Genomic DNA, 24504 nt, shown 5'->3' with positions numbered 1-24504 from the left:
TGGATGCACATCACCCTGTACATTGCTGCCCTGATAATGATACATATAATATAATGTGATGCTGGATGCACATCACTCTGTACACTGCTGCCCTGATAATGATACATATAATATAATGTGATGCTGGATGCACATCACCCTGTACACGGCTGCCCTGATAATGATACATATAATATAATGTGATGCTGGATGCAGATCACCCTGTACACTGCTGCCCTGATAATGATACATATAATATAATGTGATGCTGGATGCACATCACCCTGTACACTGCTGCCCTGATAATGATTCATATATAATATAGTGTGATACAGGACGCGCACACATCACCCTGTACACGGATGTCCGTATAGTAATACATTTATTATATGATACAGTGTGATACAGGACGCACATCACTCTGTACACGGCTGCCACCGTACTGATACTATGATATAATATTATAAAATGTGATGCAGGACGCACATCACCCTGTTTACGGGCTGCCTCGCTCCTGATACATATAGTATATAATATTAGGTGAGGCAATGCGCACATCACACTGTACACGGCTGCCCCCATACTGATACATAAGTTATAAGGTACAGTCCTGTCACGTACAGCGGTCCCTCCCCCTTTACATCTGCCAATCCCCTCCCCGGCCGACCGGCTTTAGACTGCTATGATTGGCTGGGGCTTGGCGGCACAGAGCACGCAGGGGGTAGTGCGTAGTGGAGTGTGCGCACTGCCGCCAGAGGTTAGCGGAGGTGTCGGGGAGTCAGAGCTCTCTGGGGGACTATATGCCTGGGCAGAATGGAGGGGTCTGTGAGCAGGTAAGTGGAGGCCGGTGCACTCAGCATGACTACACCTGTCATTATCAGAAGTGTGTGAGAGTATGTGATACTGTACAGCATCCGCTCTGACAAGTGTCGCTCACCAGTTGGCTCCGATCAGTGAGGCGCAGAGCCCCGGGGAGGAGATGAGGGAGTCACAGTGTCACCTCTCTAAGTACCCAGGTCGTGATCATACAGTGCGCTATCGCCAGGTGCCTGCTTTACGTGGTTATTGAAGTTTTTCTTTTGACGTTACGTATATCGATGCTAGATAAGTAGTTCTCTCTGGATTACTCAGAGCTGGGTTTCGTTGCTTTGTCTAAGTCCATGCTGTGACTAAGACCATTGCTCAATGCTGTTCATGTAGGTCCTCTTCCTGCAGCAGTACCCATCACACCTCATGTCCTGAATGCTGATTACCGGGTTAATAGGGACTAGTCTGGGAGGATATCATGGTGCTATGTAGTAACAGTTCACACATTGTATAGAGTACATAGGAGTTACACAGTGTGCATAACTGGTTCCGGATCTGGAAAGCTATTTCCCTGCTGTTATCAGCTGATGTGAGAACTGGTGCTTCCTTGGCTATGTTATGTAGTGTGGCATAGCCCTGCACCACTTCACTACAGAAAACTGTGATTTACTTTACAGGAGGCCGATGTTTAGTTTCTTACTAATTTTACAATTCCTACAACTTTGCCTTGTTTACAAGGTGTGATCTTCCAATCAATAATTACTGTAGTAGGGTAAACCAACATGCTTAGGGAGTGTTCACACCTGCAGTTTTTAAAACCAAAGTTAGAAGTGGATCCAGTGGGAAGGAAAAGTTTAAGACTTTCCTTCTGACTACAGTTCTGGTTATGTGTTGAAGGCATTTTTGTGAATTTGGTGGCAGCTAACCTGTGTTTTACAGTTTCAACATAGTGCGTTGTGATTTGGACAAGTCTGATCTTATGTGTCACCGGCCTTCTGGTATTTGCTGTTTTCTTGCAGTTTGTGAAACTTCATAATCATTAGCTCAATAGAAGATTTCTATGCGGACAACAACACTGTTCACATCATATAAAAATACAAGGTCTCGGCAGGAGCTGCCTGGGACACTATAGAAGCCCCTACTGCTTGCCTATTAACATAGATTTGTACCGTATGTGAAGTAGTACATTTTCAAGCAGTGAAGACCCTATTTTCTGTATCACTGTCTATAGGGAATGCATGGAGTAGCTTAAAAACCTTTCCAAAATCGCTGCTATCAACTATGTTATTTATGCTGCTATATTTTGAGTATCATGATAAATTCTTGTAAAGGTTATAAATGAATCTCACAGAGAGAAGACCACAAAATATATGAAATTTTACAGCTAGACCTTTAGTACATGCACTGATGTGGTGTTTTTTTCTGGATGGCCAATAAAGGGATCATTCCTTAAAGGAAACCTACCACTTGGGAAAGGGCTTATAAGCTGGACATGCCGTGCATCAGCTCAGGGTGAGCTGGTGCCGGCGCTTATCTCCGTTATGTTTTTAAACAGTTTTAAAGTGTTTTAACAGTTTATGAATGTTTATATCCTTACTGGCTTTCCCGCACCGGGGTCCGTGCTCGGCGCACCATGCTCGCGACCGTGCGTGGATCTCAATAGGAAGTGGTAGCGCGCATGGTGCGCCGAGCGCGGACCCCGGTGCGGGAAAGCCAGTAAGGATATAAACATTAATAAACTGTTAAAACACTTTAAAACTTCTATGTACTCATAACGGAGATAAGCGCCGGCACCAGCTCACCCTGAGCTGGTGCACGGCATGTCCAGTTTATAAGCCCTATCCCAAGTGGTAGGTTTCCTTTAACCCCTTATCACCGACACTAGTTTTCAGCTCAATGACCAGACTCGATTTTTCAAATCTGACATGTCTCACGATAATTGGTTCTAACTTAGGAACGCTTTAACATATCCCGGTGATTTTGAGAATGTTTTCTCGTGACACATTGTACTTCATGTTAGTTATAAAATTTAAGTGATAAGTTTTGCGATTTGTTAAAATTTGGCAAAAGTTTGTAAAAATTCTTCATTTTCCAAGTTTGAAATGTTCTGCTTAACAGACAGGAAGTAAAACTACCCAAAAAGCTTGATAATTAACATTTACGGAATGTCTGCTTTATGTTGAGATGATATTTTATGCGTCCTCTCACTTTTCTAGGATGTTATGAGGTGCAGAACTTTAGGTGCGATTTTTCTCATTTTCATGAAAATTGCCAAAACTCACATTTTGAGGGACAACTCATCTTCCAAGTGACTTTGAGAGGCCTAAATAATAGTAAAACCCCATAAATTACCCCACTATAGAAACTTCACCCCTCAACGTATGTAAAACAACTTCTATTAAGTCCATTAACCCTTTAAGTGTTTCACATGGGTTAAAACAATATGGACCTGTGATTTAGAAACTATGGAATTTTTTTGGAAAATACATTCATTTAGGCCAAACTGACAGTTTCAGAATAAATTAAATGATGAAACGCACTGCAACATTTGATGCCCAATTCCTCCTGAGTGTACTGATACCCCATATGTGGTGGTGTCCTGCTGTATGGGCGCACGGCCAGGCACAGAATGAATGGAGGCGCCATTCACAGCAGATTTGTATTGTCACATTGTACAACCTATACATTTTTTTTTTTTTGGTAATGCGAACATATGAGGGCTTATTTTTACGGGATGGGATACAATGTAGATAATTCATTTTGGGGGTCTATAGCTTATTCATGCGATTTTATTAACTATTTCAAGGTGGACACAAACAATATCATCAATTTTTATTTTGGATTTTTAGCATTTTTTTCCCCCCGCTCACCGTAACATAAAAATAATATTTTATCTTTATTCTCTGGTTCACTACGATTGCGGTGATACCTCATTTATATCGTTTTTCTTATCTTTCCTAAATTTTACTGAGCAAAACCAATATTGGAGAAAATCGCATTGTTTTTACTATTGACAACTTTTTAGGGCCTGTATTTTTCTGTTGTCAGACCTAGTTGAGGGCTTATTTTTTGCGAAAAGAGTTGTTCTTTTCAGTCGTATCATATTAGGGAATGTAACTTTTTTTGATCACTTTTTAGAACTTTTTATGTGATGGTGTTTGATGAAAAATTGTATATTACGGCAAGTTTTTCGAGTTTTTTTTTTTACGTCGTTCACCGAGCGGGTTCAATATTGATTTAGATTTATTGTACAGATTGATACGGACGCGGTGATACAAAATATGTACGTGTTTTTGTGTTTTATATACTTAATTTGCATTTCAGGTGTAACTGGGGAGATTATGGGACTTTTATTTAATTTATTTAATTATAATGAAATGATTTCATCTTTTTTTTTTTTTTTTACATTTTCTACTTCTTGGCTTGAACAAGCGATCGTCTGATCGCTTGCTCAAGCCTTTACACTGCAATAGGCAGGAAGGCAGAACCCAGCGAGAAGAGGAGCAGGAAGCCCCGGGTCACTCGTCGGAACCCGGGGCTGCGGCAGGAGGGATCGGATCCCCCGGTAAGCACACCCGATCCCGGGTGTTAGTGCCGGTCTGGGCTGTAAGATCACAGCCCGACACCGGCACCAGCGAGACCCGGTGTGTCCCGAAATCTTCTTCTGACGTGCCGCCGTAAAGGCGTACGCGTCAGAAGAAGTACCCTTAATGACCGCCATAAAAAGCCGATACGGCGGTCATTAAGGGGTTAAGCAAATTTGTATATTTTTAACTCAAAAGTATTTAACATCAAAGAATACTTAAATTCAAAACTTTTTTTTAAATGGAGGTGTGCACTGTAGTGTGAACTTAGCCTAAGGTGTGTACAATTAAGTTTTCAGTTTAGAAAAGCCTTTAATGCTATCTCTATATTGATGTCTTACTTCAGAGAAGCCCAGTGATAATGGTCTAACCAGTAATCCTACCCAGCCAAGGATTTGAACTCAGAACCTCCAGTCTCTACCCTGCCATAGAGAGCCTCTATCCCCTAGACCAGTGGTGGTGAACCTATGGCACGGGTGCCAGAGGTGGCAATCTCAGCAAGCACCCAGGCCATCACCCCTGCAGAGAGTTTCCAGACAGGACTCAAATTCCCCTCCTGCAGTCCCTTGCCACCCAGGTTGTGCTGTGATCAGGGCTATTTTAAAGCTACACATAGTTGGCTGCCCAGGACTACAGGAGGAGCAAGGAGGTGAAGACAAGGCTGCGTTATCATTGGAGCTCCTGCTATGGGCACCACAATTCTTTCTCTTCAGGGTACCCTGGAAGGAAGCTACAATGATAATCTGAATTTCTCCTTTTTCCTTCAACTACAATAAAAAACCGTGACAAAACAGGTAGTAACATGTTACTGGTTAAATTGCCACGTTGGCACTTTCTATATACATATGGTTGTAGTTTGGGCACTCGGTCTCAAAAAGGTTCGCCATCACTGCCCTAGACTATGGGCTTACTGGTTTGTCCAGAACAAACATGCACCCAACTATAGGCAGTGTCCTTGTCAGTATACTGTGGGGAACTGTTCTCACTACTTGCCATGTGCATAGTTCAGTAAGAGAAATAAACACCTTATGGAGATACAAACCACCATTTCAGGCATATGGAGTGATGCATGCCCTATTGGGGATTCACCCCTATGGAAGGTAAAAGATTATTTCTAGCATTATGTATCCCAGGCGTAGCCCTAGCTTGATTGGGCAGCTGGTTTGTCCTTCCATGGATCAGTCAAACTTTTTAACCTATGTAAGGCTCTTTCAGATCATACGCAATTATAAAAAGTACATTTATATTAGCATTGGTTGATACCGATCTTTTGTGTCCTACATAACTTTGGAGGAATGAGCAGACAAATTCTCCATATATAGGCGGTTTTTCACAGCACACGTAAGAGTACTCAAACATCCAAAGACTATAAACAAATATGTCTCATATACGGCACATTAACCCTTTAACGACCCGTGATGTAATAGAACGTCACAGGTCGGCTGCAGGTGCATGGAGAAGGCTCACGGGCTGAGCCCTCTCCATAGCCGGTAAGTCTTTGCTGCATATTGCAGCCAAGACTTACCGATCACGGGTGTTATCCTGTACAGCGCTGCTGGCAAAGATGCCGGCACATTCAAAAAGATGGCGTATCTTGGTGACTAATGTCACTCCTCTTTACGTCATCGGGGAGTAGCGAACAATTGTCATGACAGCCTCATGTCTTCCAAAGACCCGAGGCTGTCTCATTTTAACCCATTGATTACAATGTGCGATTTGCATACTGTAATGAATGAAGAGGAAAATCCCCAGAAATGGTAGAATCAATCAGACAACCTAGGGGTAAAGTACCCTAAGGGGTCTGAAAAATAGTAAAAAAAGTTAAAAAAAATACAAGTTGGGTATCGCGTATCCGAAAATGCCCAATCAAAATATAATAACGGGTTTTCACTGTAATGGAAAATAGCACCATAAAATCGCACATTTTTGTCATTTTGAAAAAAATTTAAATTCTATAAAAAGTGATCAGTCCGAAAAATAGAACCATTGAAAACTTCGTCAAAAGTGGCAAAAAATGACACCACTCACAGCTCCATACACCAAAGTATGAAAAAGCCTTGCAGCGCTGGGGTCCTGGGTTTGATTCCCACCCAGGTCAACATCTGCAAAGTTTGTATGTTCTCTCCGTGTTTAGGTGGGTTTTCTCCAGGTACTCCGGATTCCTCCCACACTCCAAAACATACTGGTAGGTTGTTTAGATTGTGAGCCCCATGGGGACACAGACCAATTTGGTAAACTGTGTGCACTATATAAATAAAGCATTATTATTTTAAGAAACTGGGACCAAATTGTTACGTCCTCTGTTCACACCGCTTTTATAACTAGTCATAAAAAACGCAGTTTTATTTGTAAATTACGTATTCTGTTGTAGGCAGCATAATAAATATCCCAAGTTGTTACATTGCATTTATGTAAACACGGCCATAGCGCTGGGCTTATCTTCCGTTCCCTTTCATTATAGCTATTAGTTATGACACCGGCTGCAGGGGTCATGTACTCGGCTGCATCCCCGGCCGGTTACTGCCCCTGCACGTGTTGTTGCCTGGTGCGGCCACAAGGAGCGCTCTTCCTCCACCACCTGAGGCCTCGTACGATCCTATGTCTATGGGCAAGTCATGGAGGCGCTCGCGGACTGTATATAAACACTGCTCTAGTGGTATATTGTTCCCTGCATTTACATTAATTGCGTCACCCGCCGCGGCTCTATCTGCAAGTGAGTGGTTGCGCCTCGTGAGATCTACGGTGAGGACGAGGTTACCCGGTCACTCCAGGTTACCGCAGCCCGAGGGATCCGGCACGGAAGAGGTGCCGGGAGAGTTGGCGCCAAGAAGCACGTGACCAACCCGCACGAGTACAGGCGTGAACCTCCCCTCCTTCCAGACAACAGTGGAGGGAGCGAGGAGGGGGCATGTAAACAGTGCTGCGCCGTGCTAGGGCGGGGCTTCGGTGTTCTTGACGCATGGGGAGGAGAGGAGGGGGTTCCCCGGCGAGTAGGCGCGGCCTTGTCAGCTATTCGCTGGTAAGTGCATCAATCACGGGGTCTGGCAAATGGCGTTTGAAGGGCGGAGCTAGGTGACGTCACAATGTAAACGAGACTGAATTCTGTACAGCAACATCAGAACCGTGTCAGAAGAGCTCGGAGGGGACTGTGTCACTGGAGCTCCGCACCGAACCTTGGACTGGATGAGGCTGCCTCCTCTGCTCCTGTCCTGCGCATATTCAGTCAGCAAGAGTTGTGCGGCCATGACTCCCGGCCTGTAATGTAAGTGGAGCCGGTTGTGTGTTATTCAGGCAGCGCATAGCGGTGTTCTACAGCTGCGCCGTGTCCCCGGACATCACCGTGACCCCGGCGTCAGGACACGAGCAGCCGCCGCTCTCTTCTCCTCTGTGCGGGATCTCCTGCTGCCCGGGACTTGTGGTCTCATCATAGGCGGAGCAGTCTGAGCTCACCTGACGGAGCGGGCATTGCTTCTCCAGTACCGGGGAGCGGGCTGTGTGCCGGCACAGTGCGGTGCTGGAGGCATATATATGGGGGCAGCAGCAGGTATACATCATGAGCACAGCCACAGTGGTGGGGGCGATACAAGCTCTGTGTGTTGTCAGGAGAAAGGTGAATTCTCCCCTCCCCCCACAGGGAAATGAGAAGTGAGCTCCTCCACCATAATACAAGCCTATTGTGACGCACTTACTACAGCTCCGCTCTGTGCTAGAGCTCTCCCAGACTTGCTTCGCTCAGCACTTTTACACTGTGAGAACAATAGGGCTGGGACAGGGAGGCCGCCTGCCAGAGAATCACTGCAGCCCCAGCCGTGTGCCTCCTGTGTCTTTCTGCCACCCTTGGCATTTAATTTCCCATAGATCTGTGTCCAGTACACATAGGCATGACTTATATCCCGCTGTATTTACTATTATATATTCTGTGTTTTGGATGTTTTTGGTTTCACCACCAATATTGCCGCCTTATACATCTATATAGGGGTCTATAGCATAAAGGCAGTTCAGTGGGAATAAACCACATCCCTCGTCCCACAATAAGAGCAAAAAGCCTTCCCAATAGTTTTCTAAAAAGTTTGTTGGCCTTTGGGAAGTGTATTCTCTGGGAGTGTACACTGCCAGTATGTCTTGTCTAGTATTTGAGGAGTAGATGTTTGGAAGATGTGTCCTGTCTTGAGCTCTATAAGAAGTTTATATTGGCTGGGAGTCTTGGTATTCTGCCCAGTGCTGATCGAGGGCAGGGACTCTCACTTGGGGCAGGATTGTGTTAATACTTTACTTTCAGTTAACTAAAAATGTGTCTAGGAAAGTGAAGTCAATGTTTAAAGCTTACCGAAAGGTGGAATCCCTGACAGCAGTTCATCATTTATGGTGTAAATACATGGATCAGGATGTTATATGGGACAGGAAATGTAAAGGAAGGTGCCATGGACCTCTGTGCTGGTGGATATATTTCCTGAGTCCTACAGGTCAATTACCCTAGTGTTAGAGATGCTATGTGCTCATGTATAATAACAAAGATCCTATACTGTGGGTTACTGTATCTGTGTGCACACAGACTAGGTAGGAATGCTATTTTAACACTTGTAGTTTTTTTTTTTAGATCTTTTAAAATGGTTTACTTCAATTTTACCAGATCATGACATTAAATTCCACATATTCAGATATAAGATTTTATATTTAGTCCTTACATGGCAAAGTCTGAGATGTCCTTGTGGATCAGGATTGACAGTATTTGGAATTTACTAATTCTTGTACTGCACTTACTTACAAAGCCTGTAAATTGTAATGTCTGACTACAATTTTACTTCAATTCCACAGAAACCAGAAGACCAAATGGCCAAACAACCACCATTGTTAAATCCGGGGTGCAGTGGAGGAGACCAGATACAAGCAGCAAACACAGCCACTCCACATAGACCCCTGAGAACAGGGGCTCCCACGTCCCTTGTCAGCCCTTTCCAAAGCCCCCATTCTGATGAGGGAGGCCGTTGCCCCACCAGTACTCCTAGGGGTCCTAGCTTATCACCGTATAGCCCAAGTTCATTTGCCAACAGATCCCCACATTGTATGTTAGTAAGAGGATCCTCTCTTGTCTCCAAAACCTCCAGTGGATATTTTTCATTTGAAGTGAGTCCTGCTCCTGTGTATTGTGATAAAGCCACTCAAACACCAAGCCCTCCGTGTCAAGCGTTTAACCACTATCTCTCCGTCATGGGTAAGTAAGATGGATTTACTGACATGGTCTTATGAAGCAATTATTTACTAATGCATATGATTAATGTCATTGCTAGCTCTATATTTTGTCACAATATGTGCACTTTACACTTGTAGACTATGTGGTTTTTCTTTGGTTGTAGGCTTTGCCAATGTGCTTTGGGCTGTACAGTTGTGAACACTGTGTGCCATCTTAATAAGATCCTTGTTGCAGAAGACATGCTTACAATATAAGCAGTGTGGTTTGTGGTTGACACTTTGGTAGATCAGTCAGGTTTATCTATGGATTAACATAACATTTTCTAGTGTGAAAGAGGTCAAAAGACCCTGTGGTGGTGCTGAATTATAAATTTGATGTGCTACCTCCTTTATTAAAGAGAGAACTTCACATAACAGTTTTAGAAAATTGGAAAATGATTGTTGGGTTAAATCTTGTGTATACATGCCCTCATGGTTAAATCTATGGCATGAGGCATGCCACATTTGGTTCTAGATTTAAATCTTTTTGCCTAAAGATCACTTTTATTAAATGTTCTGAACTGCTTTCTTGATATGTAAAGTAGCTACATATGGAGGCTCATGTGATCTCTGTCTATTAGGAATTGCTCTACCAGGCCCTTGATCTTATATTCCTGAATCCTATCCTAGGGTCCTGGCAGGGCGATTGTTCATGGACAGTTAGAGATCACGTGACCCTCCATCTGTGGCCACATTGTGGACAGGAATGTCTGGCTGATGAGGTAAGACAGGAGGCTTCACTTCACATATCAAGAAAGTGCTGAACTTTTAATAGATGTCTATTGGTAAATGGCCTAATATTCCTGCCTACTCTCTTAAACAAATTACAAAACACATGAGGTACAGTGGCTGACCCCTTGAAACCCAAGGGGCGGTTTATCTTAAATGTGGTGTATTCTGGTTTTTGGCTTGGCAATAGTTTAACGCTGAAGCCCTCTGTATAATCTTGGGGCTAATGGGATTAAGAATGGTAATTTAACAATGATGATGTGTATATATGTAGGGCCAAGTCATCAACAGTTGTATATTGTGTGTTCCTGCCATTTCATTAAGGAATACACTGCCTGATCTGTTAATATGAAGTGTGACTAATGCAGCCATGATGGTTGTCCTATATATAGTTTCATAAGGAACAGCCTTCTTGTAGGAGTTTGTTATAGACATTTCAGAATTGATCAGAACCTGGCTTGTTTGCGATGTCTGTGTACATGAAGTGCTGTTTGTGATGTCTGTGTACATGAAGTTTCTGCTGCTCCCTGGACTCCTGTGACCTCACATGCCCCTTTACATAAACCCTCCACTATATGGTGCATTTGAGGGTATTCTTTGAACCAAGCCTGGAAACCAACTCCCCATAAAAGCAATATACCTCTCGTATTAGAGAGAAGATTGCTGCGCAGTGTTTGAGAGACATTTGAGTTTGTGCTCAAAGAATCTCCTGGATTAAAGGGAATCACCATTTGTAGAAGTTGTGGATATTGTAAGAAGCCACAGAGAGCTGGGGAAAGAGACACATCATTGCTGCATGTCCACAAGTCTCTGATCTCCTAGTCTTGCTGAATTCACTGATGGCTCTTTTGCCCACAAAATCTGAGCTGGAGATTTTGTTAGTGAGGAGAGGGCTGGGGCTGGCTTACAGCTGCTGGCAGCTACTCAGGAAGATTTATTACATGTGGTATTCCTTTTCCAGCAGCTGTTTCTCAGCGAGGTCCCTGAATTTGTCTGCCCAGGCTTGTCACGCACACGTGCAATGAGGAAAGAAAACCTTTACAGCTCCTGTTGTGCACCGATGCCAGGGAAATGCACTTGAGTAGACTTACTTGAATTTCCCTGCTAACTATGCACTTGGCTGCTCTGCCCAGATCCCATATGGCCTGCCCTCTACCAAGTATGGCCTAGAGCAGTGATGGCTAACCTATGGCACTGGTGCCAGAGGTGGCACTCGGAGCCCTTTCTGTGGGCACTCAGGCTATCACCAGAGATGACTCCAGGTATCTTCCTGCAGTCCCAGACAGCCCAGGACTTGCTGTTCACAGAGGTATATTAAAGTGACAGCTCGACCTGGGACTATTTTCTGCTTTATTGGTGTCCTCAGGGTGCAGGTATCAATGAAAACTGTGACAGAGAAGGGAGTATAAATCACAAAATAAATTTCTGTGTTGGCACTTTGCGATAAATAAGCGGGTCTTTGTTGAAGTTTGGGCACTCGGTCTCTAAAAGGTTTGCCATCACTGGCCTAGAGGGGATGGGGGAGGATTAGCCTTGCCTTGGCTGGACAGAAAGCAGGACATGTATTGTGAAGATTGAAATTTGTTACAGGATTTCTAGAGATGACTTGTTGCTATAACTGCACTTCAGTATTATAGCTTTTCATAGAATATTAATAACTTCATGGTCCGGTCCTCCTGGTGGGGCCTGATCTGACCCCAACTAACTGTTGCTGCAGTGAATGGAGAAATGGCTGTACGCGCTCACGTGTTCTTCCCATGGTTGGGTTAATCTTGTACAACGCTGCAGCATTTGCATGGTGGCTCTTGCTACTTGTAACTTGCCAGATGTGTCTGGTGACGGTCTCTTCCCAGTGAGGAGCAGGCTTTTAACATAAAGTAAAGATTGACCTGTGGCCACAGCCATGTCCAACACCAAGAGCTTGTGTTATAACGAATACGGGTAAAACTTGACAGGCGTTGTTTCTGCAGCAGTTGCTTTGATCTCATCTCACCCGTGTACTTGTACTCATAGCACCACAGAAAGTCCTTTCCGAAAGCCTCAGATTGATTTTCACTATCAACCACTTAACCACGAGGTTAATTTCCTGAATGACTGCTCTGCCCTGATACCTGGGGATTGGGCTTGTTGCAATATGGGATGTGACTGACTGCTTGTAGTATATGGACATTGGTGCCAAAAACTTCCTTTCAGATGTGCGAGCGAGGAGTTTATCAGGTGGGGAGAAGAGTTTCCTCGCTCTGCTGGGCTTGTGCTTCAGTTTTTTCTTCTGCTTTCTTTTCCCTGCATGTTGATTGCTTTCTCAACTTTCAGAATGTTTCACTATGCGTCACAAGTGTTTAACTGAATGAAATTTGGCTGTCTGTAACAGAGGAGCACATTATACTGAAGCCTGATATAACCTCAGACTGGTCAGCTCAGGTCCTCCACGGTATCAGACAGGACTTTTCTGGCCAACTTTCTCTGGCCTTTGGTCCAGTCTCTGCAGATAGAAGGCTTCCAGCCAAACTTGGGTTTTACTCATGATATTTACATTCATATTCAAGCCTGCGTCTCATGATGGCTTACTGTCATCTAAATGTGACTTCTCCTGCTTGTTCCACAGTAATAAGCACTATACATATCAATGTACTTTAACCCCATATATGTACAGACAGTGAAACGTGGTTGTGGGGCCCTAACATGAACTATAGAGCAAGAGCATAACACCACACTAATCCTTGTTCAGGAGCAGCATATTTGCTTAGCATTGTGTATAAATGTATTGCCAAGTAACCCATTCGATTTTATTAGATGAGCTGTCCAGCACCAAGTACACAACATACAGCACTGAATGTTAGTGTATTTCTGATATCATGGACAGAACAGCTCTAACAGTAATAAGTTGTGTGGAGCTCTGACATCTATTTGCTGCCCTCAAATAGCCCCTCAGTATGAAGTAGTGCTTCACAAAGATATGATAAAACGGCTCTGCAAGCATTGTCCCCTTTCAGCAAATGATTGGTATGGTTTGAGTAATGAAAAGTAATATAATTTGCCAATATACTTTCTGTATCAATTCATCGGTTTTCTTGTTATCTGTCTGCTGTCCTGCTATAGAAAGCTATGTTTACTTCTAGTGGGTAGAAATCTTTTGACTTTTTTTTGTTTTTTTTTTTTTTTTCTTCTCTTCACTGCTGTATCGAGATACCTTCTTATACCTCTCTTGTTTTTGTCAGCTGCAAGAAGTCTTCATGACTTTGAAGAACTGCGGCCAGAAATTATGATTGCACGTGAGCTCCGCCGTATTGGTGATGAATTTCATGCGTTGTACAATCCAGGGGTAAGTGCACGGTTCGTTCCTGGCGTGTTGAAAGAGGATAATGGATCTACTCCTCATGCACATTGGTTGTAGACAGCATAAAACTGCCATCCGTGACATCCCATGGGCTTTGTTCACACTAGTGATGACTAAATGCTTGTGAAAGTAAATATAATAGACACAATAACAAAGGAGAAGAAACCCTATGACCCATACGAAGAAAGCCATTAATCAGTATACATTATGTGGTCAGCAGTCAGTTCCTCATTTATTGCTTACATTTTTGTCATATGTCTGTGGTTCCAGTTTCATGCTAGTAGTGTTAGTGTTCTGGTTGGGTACTTCTGTGTAAAGTGATTCCTAGTTGTGTGACTGATATTGGCTGGCTAAGTGCTTCTGCTTCCATGTGTGGGAGAGCTAGCCTCCTGCAACCTGTGACACCAGTGTTTGCTGTGCCATCGCTAGGTTACTAGTGACTGCAGCAGTATGTGGTGAGTCCGGGGGGGGGGGGGGGCGTTTACTACGAGATGACTGTGGAGGAGAGGAGACTGACACAGGCAAGCACAAGTTGTAGCTTCTCCAGGGAATCTCCACATGCTGCTGTCAAGGAGTAGGGTAATGTGAATTAAACTTGTATAAAGTACTGAATTGATTCAGAATGCTGACAGGCATTTTTAAAAACTGCATAGCATTATTGAAACCTGTCACATTTCTGGTGACAGGTCCCCTTTAACAAATTGCTTAAGGTCAGGAAATTGCGTAGACTAAAACAGTGGGGTAATTTATAGGATTTTTATTTAAAGATCCAGAAGGACCCTTTTAAATGACTTTGGCATAGGTGAAGAAGAGTATGTAGTCTGTGTTCCAGACAGGAAGAAAATAATTCCTAAACAATTTTTAGTCCAGAACTGGAAGCTTTTAGGATGGAACTCTACCGTTTCCACCTGCCAAAATAGACATTTTGCACAAGTTATCAGAAAGTAGACTGGATAAATAATGACTTGAATTACAGTCCTTGGCACAAAGTGGTGAATGGTGCCGTGCCGCTCTCAGTGCAGCTGTTCCTGCTACAAGTTTCCTGCAGAAGAAAAAGGTTCATTTCCAACTTCTGCGGGAAAGACGCCCGTTTAGATTCCTGCTAAATGAAAACCAGTATTGGCTGAAAACTGCTGAGTATAAAGCGGACATTTAGACCGCAACACTTATTTTCATTCGCCCTTATATCTCTACATCTTATATGTAAAGTTCCTGCAAAATGCACTTAACGTGCCTGGTGTGGTCGTTGTGCTTTATACACTTAACATCCCAAAGGGGCACATGGGTTGCTCATTCTCAAAATGGGGAAAACGTTGTTAATGGATGTTGTGTGAAGTGGTGATCATGCATGTGCACTACTGCTTTCCCTAGGCATATCTCGCACATGCCCATAGACATCCGTTATATTGGCTGAAGCCAGAAGTTTTGCTTTTGCCTCCGTTGGGCATATCAGTATGGGACAAAGATTCTCTTCCTAGTCCTTGCAATATTACAAATGTACAAACTTATCGTTATTCATAATGCGTTAAAAATTCATGCAAGGTTTTCAGGACGCCATAAATAACTCCAGGTAAAGTAGAGAACTCTGCAGGGAAGGTGGAATGCATATGATACCACTTGTGCAAATGTAAGCTTTGTGCAATGCAACTCAGGAAACCGATCTATAAACCAGGTTCAATGCAAAAATAATAACCCTGCTAGGATCGTGACCTTGCTAGGCTTTCCTTTGCGGTAAAATAACGCATAGTGTATAGATGTGCTAAATTTTAAAGAGTCTTACCGTTCCATGGCCATAATATGTTTGCAGTATTTTTCTACAGACCTCTACATGGATAATTTTCTTCAAAGTGTCTGTTTTGCTGCTTCATAATGTTCTCATGTCAACCATACACATAATTTCCTTTCTGAAAAAAAACAAAAAACATTTTTGCACATTTCAGTTAGTCAATAATTTTTCATCCTTATGTATGTGTATAGATATGTATAGATTTATGGTGCAAGAAAATAGAAGATTTTTTTTCCTATATCCAAATAGAGCACAATGCTGCCTTATAATTCATATCGCTCATTCCTACATGGACATTCACTCTTAAGGGGGTATTCCCATTACAGCAAATTAATGTTACTGTTTGTATTATAACAACTAATAAAATTTCCCAATATACTTTCTGTATCAATTCCTCACGGTTTTCTAAATCTCTGCTTGCTGTCATTCTATAGAAAGCTTCTATTTTACTTCCAGTGGATAGAAATCTGACCATGGTCACACAGGTGAGCAGCTCATTATAATACACAGCTCTGATTACTCTCTAATACTAACGCGCTGTGCACCTGCGTGACCATGGTCAGATTTCTATCCACTGGAAGCTTTCTTTAGAATGACTGCAAGCACAGGTCTAGAAAACCATTAGGAATTGTTATAGAAAGTATATTGGAGAATTGTGTAACTATCATAAAAATGGTAACATTTGCTGAAGTAGGAATACCACTTGAATTTGGATATATTAAATATTAGCTTTTTAAATGAATAAAAAAATTTACATATGTATACAAAAACAGGACTTTAGAAGCTTGATTCCAGAAACTAATACAGAAACGCTCCTAAAGTTATCACAGGGTATCCAATGTTGGGTCCACCACATCAGTGTATATCTCTACAGCAGAATGAGGTTACAAGAGCCCAGAAAATTTTATGCAGCTTTTGGATATTGGGCCCTTTTAAGCAGAGTATGGGAACTTTTTTTGTTTTGTAGTTTTGTTAGCTCTGAGACCTCTTAACCATTTCCTAGCTAATAACCAAAAAATTATTCTTACAAAATAAATGAAGGACTGGATTTGTGTATAGTAACATGTCCACACATCGAAAAAATCATATGTATTACACAAAGGAAGAGAAAGAGATGTGTGTGTATATAGGACAAAAATGCTTTATTAAGTAATACAGATATTAAAAACACAGGATTTGTATTGTAGAGCTTCTTATAGCTTTTTTTAGTGTTTTTAATATCTGTATTACTTAATAAAGCATTTTTGTCCTATATACACACATCTTTCTCTTCCTTTGTGTAATACAAAAAATTATTCTTGACATATCTTGACTTGCTTACAGGAAATTGACAAGTAATGTTCTATTCTTTGATTATAGGTTTTTCACAACAATCGGCACGGGAATAGGAATCACGGCCAAGTAATCCTTCGTGTTCTACATTATATCATCAGACTCATCTGGAGAATGCAATGACTGCACTTTTGCAGCTTGGAAGTAAGAACGACGGATTCCATCACTTGGCACCTATTCACATACTATGCAATCCATATCATTCACAAAGCTTTTTTAGATCTTCCTCATTCTGTTCCGCTCCCAGGAATCATCTCTGTTGGAGGAGAGTAACTCAAATCTTGGATAAGACTTGCTGGAATCAGAATGGACTTTTACCTTTATTTGGATTAATTCTTCTTGCAATTTTATAGAAAAGTAAAAAATTTTATATTTTATGTAAATAAGAAATGAAATCCTCAAACTTCCGTATCTACTATCTAAACTTCCATCTCCAAAGACCAGTGGATATTGTGGAAATGGAGCCTTTGGATACACATGGCTGCCTTATCTGCATAAAGCAAATGTGATGAGAGGCTAGCCCAATATATAACTGGGTGCCAGTCTTTGGTGCTTGCGTTCTTCCAGTTACATCATTAGCACAAGACATTTTAAGGATTGTTACTTTTTATTTCTTTCTGGGAAGGATTTCCGTTCTGAATCAGGATATAATGATCCTGGCAAGTGCCCATTCTTCTGATGGATGTACTTTTTTTATTTCCAATGTAAACATTTCCAGTTAATAACAGATATAATTTGCCAGCCTTACTTACACCAAAGCTTTTTCGTACAGTGCAAAACACATTGGAACTACAAAAAAATGGTTGTAATATTGTCATTTGCCTTATTACATAAGAGATTACGTATGGGCAAAAACCTGTTAAGATAAAATAAAGAACTTCTAATTGGGACCAGCTGAATCCTAGGGGGACTACTAAACCTAAAATACATGTAAAAATAACTGTTTATAGATGGTAAAGTGGGAGCAGTCTACATTTCTGTCTTGGCACTTTTGGCATCAGTTTGGGTGAGGTTGAAGCGCAACATAAAACGCCTAGCCCTTATGGTTCAGATGTAGCAATGATTATCATGACAGGCTTAACCTGTAAACCACTCTGTAGCGTTGGGAAATGATGGGTCATGTTAACCAGTGCTACTTCATGTGATCCTAAACCACATATACGGAAGTGCTTTGACTCGCTGCGACATGTATTTTAGTTTTAGTGGTGCTTAATGTACACAGTTCAATATCTGGTCTTGCACTACCATATTCTGAGGTTAGTCTCTGATATCCTATTATATTGATGGGTGAATGTATGAGGTTGTTACTAGATGAGTACGCATTCCTTTCCTTTTTTTCCATCTGTCTAAATGCATTTTGTAAATGTTTAGAAGTAGTTTTTCTTACCTATCCATATTTCACATGCCAAAGCTCAAATGTTAAAAGCTCTGCTGTTACAAGCCTTGATCCATTACTGGTAATGCTACAAGAGCGAGGATGGAGATCTTGCACAAGCACAGTACTCATGCACAAGCACACTTTTTCTTACAAGGCATATGACGGCAGGCCTAGTGTTTCCCTTCAGTTGTAATAGTACAACTTAGGCAATTCCCACTTTGCGCTGCAACCCGTGGGAAGTTTGCCAGAACACATTTCGTGCTTTTTACTGAAACAGTGATCAGTATTTTAAATCTCCAATGGAATTGCTTTAGATTTCTCTACAGTGAACTATGTTTTATACTTCTCCTTCAGCACCAATTCATTCATTCATTGATTTAATGGACGGAAGTGGCGAATGACTTTTTAAAGAAAAAAGTTGAGATTAATGGAGCAGAACGAAGTGTGCGGCTCCATTCATCTTTGGGAGTGATGAGGATCTGACTGCAACCCTTGGTGATCTGTGGAGACCCCCACCAACCAGCAAGTTACTTGTTTGGTGGGAAAACCCCTTTAAGTTTGAAGTGTTAGAAGACTAGATTTTAGACTAGTAAAATATCAGAATATTTGTAAGTAGCAGGTTCAGGGGGCCTGCAATCCCCATCAACTACTAAAACCTTGGGCAGTAGTCTGCCACTTCATGTGGAATTGACTTTGCCCTGCTGATGCCATAACCTTGCCTCCCTGGTTCTCGGCTAAGGGTTTCAGATTGGTGCCGTCTCACCATGTCTGTTTATCAAGACTCCAGGCCATCGGCTGCAATGTCATGAATAAGTTTGACTGGTTTTCTTGGAGCCACAGCCATGCTCTGGTTGTGTAGAAGTCATATGCCTTCTGACCCTAGATCTTGGCTTCCTTGGCCGTCCTCTTCCTGCGGCTGAATAGTCTGTGGAAAGATGCAGTGACATAAGGACTGACGGCTGTCTTCAGGTTGATGCGTTTTATCCCTGTAGCTTGCACTTTTTCTCCTAAGATGATGGATTGTGTCTTGTCACCTCTACATGGGCCAAGTTTGTAAAAGTTTGGCTAGTTGTGGATGGCACAGGAATGGTGACAGGTTGTTTTTGGATGTTTTGTTTGGTCCATTATAGACCATCTTTATTTTTATTAAATTTCCATGCCTTTTATAGTCCCATGTGCCTTTTGTAAAACCTGGTTCTAACCAAAGATATTTTTGAGGTTGTGCATTACCTCATGTGACTGGGGATTCAGACTCCCAGGGCACTTGTGTTGTGCTATTTTCTATTTTAGACATTTATGCATCTAGTATACTAGGTTGGACAGGTCTCGGGAGTCCTGTTATCTTGGTTTTTGCTGAGGTCATTACTCATTATGGCTATACAGCAGTCTTGTCGGGCCAGGTGTATTGCACATGTTGTACAGCACTCCATGCTATCCCTTTATTTCGTTTCAATATACTTTTTCGAGTGCCTTACACAATGAAGTGCCAAGAACCCTGTTACCTCCATTCCAGGCAGCCATATTAAGCCACATGTTTTAGTACATACCCTGCATTTCATTTGTTTCAGTTTCTTAAGTGAGGTAAAGGCATCTGGAAGGGCTCTACGCAGCCTCCTTTAGTTGTATATTGCAGCAGTGAAGGATTAGATAAGATGGTATTGTATGGTTGTGTAGACATTATCCAGTGTTGTGTGCTGTGCGGAGATGTGATATTGTCCTACATGGTGGCACAGGTTCTAGCGGTTATGTTATATATTGCCAAGACTGTTAGATTTATCCATTAAAACGTGATTGGTTTGGATGAAAACATGCCAATGATTTGTATGTGGGCAGCAATGTACATGGTGCGCCATATTACAAAGATAATAATGTAATCTGTACATATCAGATATTATGGTTGTACTTCCCACTTCATGCAGTTGGAGGACATTGAGAATAGTGGATCTGTCAGAACTGAGATGGGTTTCCATGTTCTTGCAAAGCTTTGTTTTCTTCTTTGCATAATGTATAGTTCGTTCTACAAGTAAGTTTTTCCCATTTTCCGGGGAAAGTAAACATAGCCTGTGATTTCTGAGGTGTTTTCCGATACCTATAAAATGTATTACTGTATATAGTGTATATAGTTCTAGATGAACCTGAGCCATGGTCTTGTGTTCACTTTTACCTAAAGGGGGGGAGGGGTGTTCCATTTTGAGATGAGTATACTGACTATATTGTATGGCATTAGATGCTTCAGTTTGTGAATTTCATCCCTTCCCATGATGCTGGAGATGTAGAGGCCATGAGTGTCTTGTAGGATTACATGGTGGCTTTGCCCCTCCTTGTATCCCTATTATTCACTTGACGTGAAATGTAACAATAAGTAAAATGTTGTGGTTCTTTTACCTGAGACCGATACAAGTTACTGTCACCGGACCGTTTTTTCTGACATGTACATACTGTAGATTTCCTGTAATTACATTTACTTTCTTGTACCTTTTTTTAACTTGTGTATTTATGTCATCCACATTATTTAATTTTCAGAGTTTTTTTTTTTTTTTGTGTTTTGGCTTCTTTAGTAATTGTTCAATCTGGATGTACTGCTGTCTTATACTGACTTTTACTCCATCACTGAGCACTAGCTGTCTTCTCGCCTTCGTCACAACTTTCTATACTTCTTCTTTCTATACTATTATATTTTTTTTTTTTTTTTTTGCTCATTGCACTTTTGCCATAAAGAGTATAATTTATAAAGTAAATGTTTTTATGGGTTTTGGGCAGCTTCATCCATGTAAGGGGCTGATCTGCGGGGTCCTCCATTTATTACATGGAAGCAGTGCTGGAGTAAGTACCACCCTAGGGCCACAGGATTGTTTTACCCAAAGTTGCTCTTCTCTGGCATAGACCTTATTTGCACTACCATATTACTGGCTTCCTCTAATCCTGCAGTTTTCTTTATCACTCCAAGACCATTCTTCCTTCTTCCAAGTGTTGTGAATTGTTGATTTCAGTCCTGACTACTTAAGATTTTATTTGCACTTTTTATTTTATGTTTAAATAAAGGTTTAGTATATGTTAAAACATCATGAATTTATCACTGAGGCCTAGGCATAGACAAAATGTCCCTGTTCTTTAGATTATAGTCCTCAACATTTTGAAAAATTTCCCCATCATAACTATAATGCAATAAAGGCGGTCCCCTACTTAAGGACACCCGACTTAGGCGACCCCTAGTTACAGACGGACCTCTTTGACCTCTGGTGAAGCTCTCTGAATGGTTTAGTCCCAGACTACAATGATCAGCTGTAAAGTGTCTGTAATGCAGTTTTATTGATAATCCTAGGTCCCATTACAGCAAAAATTTTTGAAAATCCAATTGTCACTGGGTCAAAATTTTTGTCTGGATCAACAATTATAAAATATACAGTTCCGACTTGCATACAAATTCAACTTAAGTACAACCCCAAGGAACCTATCTTGTACGTAACCTGGGGATTGCCCGTACTGGCTTTCACCTCTGTTGGACTTGATCTGTTCTGCTGTCCATAAGGAATCTGTCCCAAGAACTACTATATTGCTGATGGTGGAAACTATTATTGTCCCTGTACTGTGTGACCACGGTCCAGCTTAGCGCAGGGATGATCATGACATTGTTCAGATACGTGGATCTCTAGCTGTCTACACAATATTGTACTTCAGGGCTTTTTATTGTGACATTCTCTAAAAGCTCTACTGTACACAGTGAGAAATTGGCCTTATTTATGCAACAAGGTATCAGTATTTTCATAATCCTATTTTATCTACTCACCAGTGTTATAGAATTTAGCAGCACTTTTATATTACACAAAAATGTAATGCCCAAATAACAATGGAAGATTAGGTGATGTTCCCTGTGGTTTCTGAGATCCTAAATTCTAGCTAGGCTGGAAGGATGACTTCTTAGAATCGGGAGCAGATCCCAAGCCTTGCTCAGTTATTGGAATATGGAGGGATGTACAACCAGTTTGTTTGTTTTTCTTTCTAATCCCCCCCTTTGCTAGCAGAGAGGCAGGACGATAGGAGGAGTAGGGTTGTAATCATGTCGGCTTTCCATTGCATGTTGTGACAATGGCTCTCTGAGCCACCTACGTGCTGGGTCTATAAGTCTACCCTTCTATTCGTTACAGCCTGTTTACCTCTAGGATGCGTAAGGAAGAATACATTTGTCCTGGCACTTAAGTCGTCTATCATGAGACATTGTCCCTCTTTATGGTATTTGGGGGTTAACTTCTACAGCATTAAAAACCACAGTTGTCGACCAGAAATAAATTGTCTTTCTAGCTGCATTTATTACATGGAAGTATATAGCTTAAATCCCTCCTCCCCCGCCGATAGTTTAAAGAAATCCTATAAGGACTTCCCCAACACTGTGGGGTGATTCCCTTCAACTGTATCTCCATGATTTCTCCCTTCCCAATATGTTTAGGACACGATTTCAGAGAGCCTTGTTCTGAATTATCACTAATGTCTTTTACATAGGACCCAGCGTATATGTAGCATTTAATGTCATGCAATTGTCCCTGGTTAATTGTGTTTTGCACTGATTACTTTGGACAGGGTAATTGCCACTTTTCTTGTGCAATATGGCTGTAAATAATGCAGATATTTTTAAAGCTTTGTCAATGAATTTTTATATAAATAAATGTTTGGACTTGCATAATTGTTGTGCATTTATTTCCTTTTCTACATGTTCATGTACAGTATATTGAAAAGACCAGTCACACATCTAAAGATCTGGCTCAGCACGACTGGTGGGGTATTGTTGTACCTGAGATATTGGCATTAGCTCCTCCAAGTTTGGGGAATTGCAGGCTAAGGCCAATGTGTACTAATGTTTCCATCAAAACATTCCTGAAACTTCATGACATTGAAGGACATGGCAGTGTGGCAAGGCACTTTCAGTGCTGTTAAAGCATATTATCGTTAAAAAGGTGGTGTGGCCTTCAGCAGTGTAAAGGTAGGTGGTATTTGTTAAAGTGATATCCACTGTAGTGCATTCTGGTGCCATTTCATGTCTAGTAAGTGTTTTATCAACCCACCATGCTCTGGGAATGAGGATCATGTACTGTACTGTAGTTCTTGTAGATTATTTCCTTAGTGTACTGGGTTCAATTAACATCTAGCATAACAAGAAATCTGCAAGCAAGGATTAACCTTGAACACTTAATCTGCTCCCTCAGCACTTCCCCCTACCTCAGCCTGATGTTATGTCACTGCAGCAGAGGAAGTTTCAGCACAACGTTGGAGAGGGGAAATTCTCTTTTGTATGCTGTAACGGCCTGTGCATTTGCAGCACGGGCTCTCGTAACCGCTCCAGAAGCCCTTCAGACTCATTAGCATAATTGTAAAATTTGATTTTAAAGGAAGTAGGCCATTCTCAGATACAGATGTGGGCTCACTATTTTCCTCCCCAGTAATATAATTTAACATTCTGCAAGAACGCATGGCATCACCCTGGCAACATGGCATCAAATGCTGAATGATGTAACTAAGCTCTCTCAATGTTCCAGCAAGGTACTGTGTAAAACTGAAGTACAGAGGCAGGACATTGAACTCTGCATATGCGGGATATTATTATTTATTATTATTTATTATTATTATAATACTCTCCTCAGGCGAGTTGCATATAAGATCTTTTTTAACATTGCAGCCATTGAAAGATGCCATTAAGGGATAAGGACATTTTTTTTTTTTTTTTGAAGTAATTATTTTGGTGGGTTAATTTTGATCCTTGGGTCAGTATGGTAAGTGATACCACATTTTTATATTGGTTCTCATAATACTTAAAAAAAAAAAAAAATTATATATAGCCATATTCTGACATCTATCTTTTTCCATACTTTGGTGCTATGTTGGGGGATGAGCTGTTTTCATTAATTCCTCTTGGGTAAACCAAATTCTTTAAAAAGCACACAGCATCCTGACAGCAGAGTCCTACATGTGAGCTGCTCATCTAGTTTAGGATCTCGTGAAAAAAAAAGAAAGACAGAAGATGCATGTTATTTGTATGACCATAAATACTAAATGGCTATTCCCCCCACGAATGCCCCTTGTGATGACATCAGTTGTAGAACAAAGGTTGTTTTCATTGCCACATGGTACAGATGTTGATCAGAGATTTGTGTAGAGTTAACTGTATCTTTATCATAGTATATAAGGCTGGAAAAAGACACAAGTCCATCAAGTCCAACCTTTAAGAATTAAATAAATATTTTATCCCCATAACCTTTTGCTCTCCAGAAAGGCATCCAGGCCTCTCTTGAACATGTACATAGAGTCGGCCATAACAACCTCCTGCGGCAGAGAGTTCCATAGTCTCACTGCT

General features: G+C 41.5%; 1 protein-coding gene across 2 annotated transcripts; it reads left to right on the top strand.

Annotated features, from left to right (window-relative positions):
• Nucleotides 1-687: 687 nt before the first annotated feature.
• On the top strand, nt 688-22826 carry BCL2L11 (BCL2 like 11). Of its 2 annotated transcripts, none has more exons than XM_072141225.1 (4): nt 688-812; nt 9186-9582; nt 13547-13650; nt 16811-22826. In XM_072141225.1, exons 1-4 carry the CDS (start codon nt 780-782, stop codon nt 16904-16906), a joined length of 630 nt encoding a protein of 209 aa, XP_071997326.1. In that variant the 5' UTR covers nt 688-779; the 3' UTR covers nt 16907-22826. The 2 variants fall into 2 exon arrangements, with proteins under 2 accessions (XP_071997326.1, XP_071997327.1); XM_072141226.1 differs by lacking the exon at nt 688-812 and adding an exon at nt 7443-7632.
• The last annotated feature ends 1678 nt before the right edge of the window (nt 22827-24504 follow it).

This window comes from Engystomops pustulosus, chromosome 3, assembly GCF_040894005.1.
Source record: "Engystomops pustulosus chromosome 3, aEngPut4.maternal, whole genome shotgun sequence".
In the NCBI taxonomy this organism is placed as follows: Eukaryota; Metazoa; Chordata; class Amphibia; order Anura; family Leptodactylidae; genus Engystomops; species Engystomops pustulosus.
The sequence above is the reverse complement of the archived record's forward strand: the minus strand, read 5'-3'. Positions and strand labels throughout refer to the sequence as shown.